This window comes from Lycium barbarum, chromosome 3 (assembly GCF_019175385.1).
Source record: "Lycium barbarum isolate Lr01 chromosome 3, ASM1917538v2, whole genome shotgun sequence".
NCBI lineage: Eukaryota > Viridiplantae > Streptophyta > Magnoliopsida > Solanales > Solanaceae > Lycium > Lycium barbarum.
Genome location: NC_083339.1, coordinates 551,729 through 555,689, shown reverse-complemented (window position 1 = coordinate 555,689; position 3,961 = coordinate 551,729). Strand labels below are relative to the sequence as shown.

At 35.8% G+C, this 3,961-nt stretch overlaps 1 protein-coding gene across 1 annotated transcript; it reads left to right on the top strand.

Annotated features, from left to right (window-relative positions):
* The first annotated feature begins 1,816 nt into the window (after positions 1-1,816).
* Positions 1,817-3,406, top strand: LOC132629828 (uncharacterized protein At3g28850). Its single transcript, XM_060345206.1, has one exon. It carries the CDS (start codon positions 1,987-1,989, stop codon positions 3,160-3,162), a length of 1,176 nt encoding a protein of 391 aa, XP_060201189.1. The 5' UTR covers positions 1,817-1,986; the 3' UTR covers positions 3,163-3,406.
* The last annotated feature ends 555 nt before the right edge of the window (positions 3,407-3,961 follow it).

Genomic DNA, 3,961 nt, shown 5'->3' with positions numbered 1-3,961 from the left:
TTCCAAGTTTTACGTACTAGAACTCTATTTTGGTTGCATTGATCTCATTAAGAACTATTTTTTGTCATTTTGTATTACCTTCAACTAAAATTTGTACATAAGAGGCATATGGTGCAAATTTGAATGTGAAAGTTGCTGGCACACCAACATCCTGCTTATGATAATTCCCAAGTGATGACCCGGGTCGGAGTTATAATCGAACTTGACGTCTGCTTCACCAATTGGTTAAGAAATAAAGTTGCATCGTGCTATAACTTATAACCAGTGTTTTAAAAGGCAGTTCTGGGACTCGTCTCGGGGCTCGCCTCGGGGCGGGGCTCACGTGCGGGGCTTAATTCCTGCGAGGCTTACGCCCTAAGCGCCCGATTGTACGCCCTAAACACGCCTAACGCCCAACGCTCGGGGCTCGCCTAACAGTTCTTACACAATTATATGTTAAATTCCTTAATTAAAACCGTTGATCCTCATAATTCTTTAACAAATGATTGATACTTAATAATTTTTCATTTACCGAAATAAGAAGATTGGGTATAACTCAAATAACAAGTCGTAGTATTGCATATTTACTATATGAGAACATCGTGAGGGTGAATATCACTTAATATTTCTTTTAAGAATACATAACCGAATTGTGAATTTTCACTTGTCATTAGTCTTTTGTCCTATGTATCAAAATTATCATATTTTATTATTTCTCTATTTGAAAGTAATTTTATTTTTATTCATGAAGGAGTTACGTTTTAATTATAATACTGATAAAGTTGTTTATAGGGAGATACAATGAATAGAATGATAGTAATATTATTTTAACAAATTGTGATTTTTCATTGTTTGAAAGTTAAGATGTTAGAGTTGATTTGCATTTCATAATAGCTTTTATTTCATTGTATTGTTTATACTTGTAAGGTTATATATATATATATATATACACACACTTTTCTTTTATTTTTTATGTAATTTTACCAATTTAAAAATATTTATTATAATTATATTATTTTATGAAATACAAAAAATTAAATACCCATGGGGCTTACGCCCCGTGTGTAAAACGCCTCGCCTTACGCCCCTACTTTTTTAAACACTGCTTATAACATAATGATAAATACTTGATCCTAATAAATAATATCATGATGCGATTCCTCTGAGCAACATGTTGCGTATGGCAGATGCTAAGAGGGGAATTGTTGGGTAGCACCAACAAAAATCCGATGATTGCTTTGTTGGATAAAATGTTAGTGCAAAACTATACGATGTATATCGACATTTTTCATTTTCTATCACTTAAAGATTATTTAACCTGCAAACATGTTAACGGACGTAAACTTACAAAATAGAGCTTAATTTCTATTTACTGACAAAATTATATTGTATGCATCTAAATAATAACCTGGTAAAAATGATAAATAATGGAGTATATTTTATAGATAAAACTTCACTAAAATAGTGTAGAATAATCTTTACATTATCAGTACACATAAATTAAATCCTTAGTAGGATAAGAGATAAATAATTCCGGAATTAAATTTGAGATGAGTTTATCCCACGTTTGATTGGGATAAAATCGCGATATAACTAATCCTGAAATTATAGTGTTATTTTATTCACGTGAAAGAGTGAATAACTAATCCCAGAGGCCAGAATAACTAATCCTGAGATAACAACTTGTTTCCAAACTAAACGACCCCTAAAAGTATATCACTAAATTGCTGAAATCTGATAGAAGCATTTAAGAGATAATATAAGGCCAAAATGAAGGGCTTCTTACAAAAATTTACCCCGACAAGATTCATTCGAATTTTCGACCGTTGGGGCCCGTTGTTAGGACAGTGATAGCCGTTGATGTTATTATAATTTTCCCTTATTAAAAAACTGAAAATAATTCCCACTGTCATCATCATCACCTTCAAAACCTCAACAAAAATCAAATGCAAATCCTTGTCTGAACAAAATCCACCCCCCACCCACCCCCATAACCCCTCTACCTCAATGGGTTGTGTATCATCCAAACTCTTCAAAAATGAATTCAAACAAGAAAATAATTACACTAACCATGTTGTTTCTTTAACTTCAAGCACTTATGGTGTATTGAATCTTGAAAAAGATTGCAATTTTACGCGAAACTCGCTTCCTTTGATCAAAGAATGTGTTAAAGAAATCAAGAAATCGCCACCCCGTGAAGAATCTCATGAAGTTATTAATACTTGGGAGCTAATGGAAGGTCTTGATGAAGAAGTTGTTGTTCAAAATTCCAAGATTAGCCCGAAATCTCGGGTTTTTCTTCGTGGATTTGGCGATATTGATGCTCGTAGCCCGTTGAAATTCTTGAATCAAATGAGCTCACCGCGAAAATTCAAGAAATTTGGAGGTAAAGAGAATAATAAAGGAAGGGCTAATGGAGTTAATGGGGTTGATTTTACCCCTAAAAATGTATTGAAAATGTCACCAAGATTGAATTTTTCGAAGAAGGGAAGCCCGAATGAGGTGAAACGTGATAGCTTGAGCCCGAACGGGCTGAAATCTGTTGTGGTTTCGACGAGGAGGAGGAGTTTAAGCCCGTTATTCGATCCACAGCTCGTGGAAGCTTTCGAGAAAGAGATGTCTGAAGAAGAAGAACAAATCAAGAAAATGGTGTTTTCTACGCCAATTTCGCGAAAAGCTAGGAATTCTCAAGAAGCAGAGACAATGCTCGAATTATTCGAGAAAAAATGCCCTCCAGGTGGTGAAAATTCAGTTGTAATTTACACAACTACATTGAGGGGTATTAGAAAAACATTTGAGGATTGCAACACTGCTAGAGTGATACTCGAATCGAGTAATATTCAAGTGTTTGAGCGCGATATATCGATGCATTCGGGGTTTAAGGAAGAACTAAGAGGACTAATGGGGAAAAAAGAGGTGAAAGTTCCATTAGTATTTGTTAAAGGGAGGTTGATTGGTGGAGCTGATGAAATGTTGAAGTTGGAGGAGGAGGGCAAATTGGGAATTTTACTAGACGGGATACCGAGGGCGGGGTCCACGTGTGACGGCTGTGCCGGGGTCCGGTTCGTGATGTGTATGGACTGCAATGGGAGTAGAAAAATGCTGGCTAAGGATGGAAAGAGTACTGTTAAGTGTGGAGAGTGCAATGAGAATGGTTTGATCCAATGTCCAATTTGTTGTTAGTTAACTATGTAAGTTAACCAATTTATGTTTGTCTTTATTTTGCTCATTTTGTGTGGTTGAACTAACTGAAATTCTTTCAAGATTTGTACTAGTATGTCAGTATCATGTTGTTGAATTGTTGGAGAGAAAAAAAAATCAGAGAGGTATTTAACTAGGTTGTTGCATACCATTGTCTATTTGATTTGCAAGTTTGTAATGTGTTATTATTTGCTGCTAAATATGTTTAAGGAATAGTTATGTTGCTCGGACTCGTTTATGGGTATGTATACAGTACAGCTGCATGGAAGTTTGCTAAATTATAGTGTATTTTGAAGAACCGCCTTCAGGCTTTTACCTGTTACCACACATCCGGTTAACGCTTCCACCTTCAGTGAATCTTACCCCAATTTTCCTTCTAAAAAGAATAACTTGCACGAAGCAGTGTCCGTAGGCTTTTACCTGTTACCACACATCCGGTTAAGGCTTCCACCTTCAGTGAATCTTACCCCAATTTTCCATCAATGAATAATTTGCACGAAGTAATCCACACCCTTGTTACACTTTCTGAACACAAGTATGTTAAGACGAATGAAGATGCTACTTCAAGTTCAGTCCTGAGTTGTAAGGAAAGATAGTAGTGAATCAGAAGAAATTCCCTTAGTTGCATAAGGGGGACATTGAGCACATTCCAGCAATAGTATGTAATACTCTTATCAAAATGAGTTTGGTTGCGGGGAATAGTAGGGAAATGTTGTGGAATTGGTCCCTGGTTGTGAATGTAGTCAATGAAACATGACCCCAACAGTCAATTGGTCTTTTT

What these genes read in the sequence shown, in the direction of transcription:
- LOC132629828 (XM_060345206.1), top strand. Translation starts at nt 1,987, where the DNA reads ATGGGTTGTGTATCATCCAAACTCTTCAAAAATGAATTCAAACAAGAA.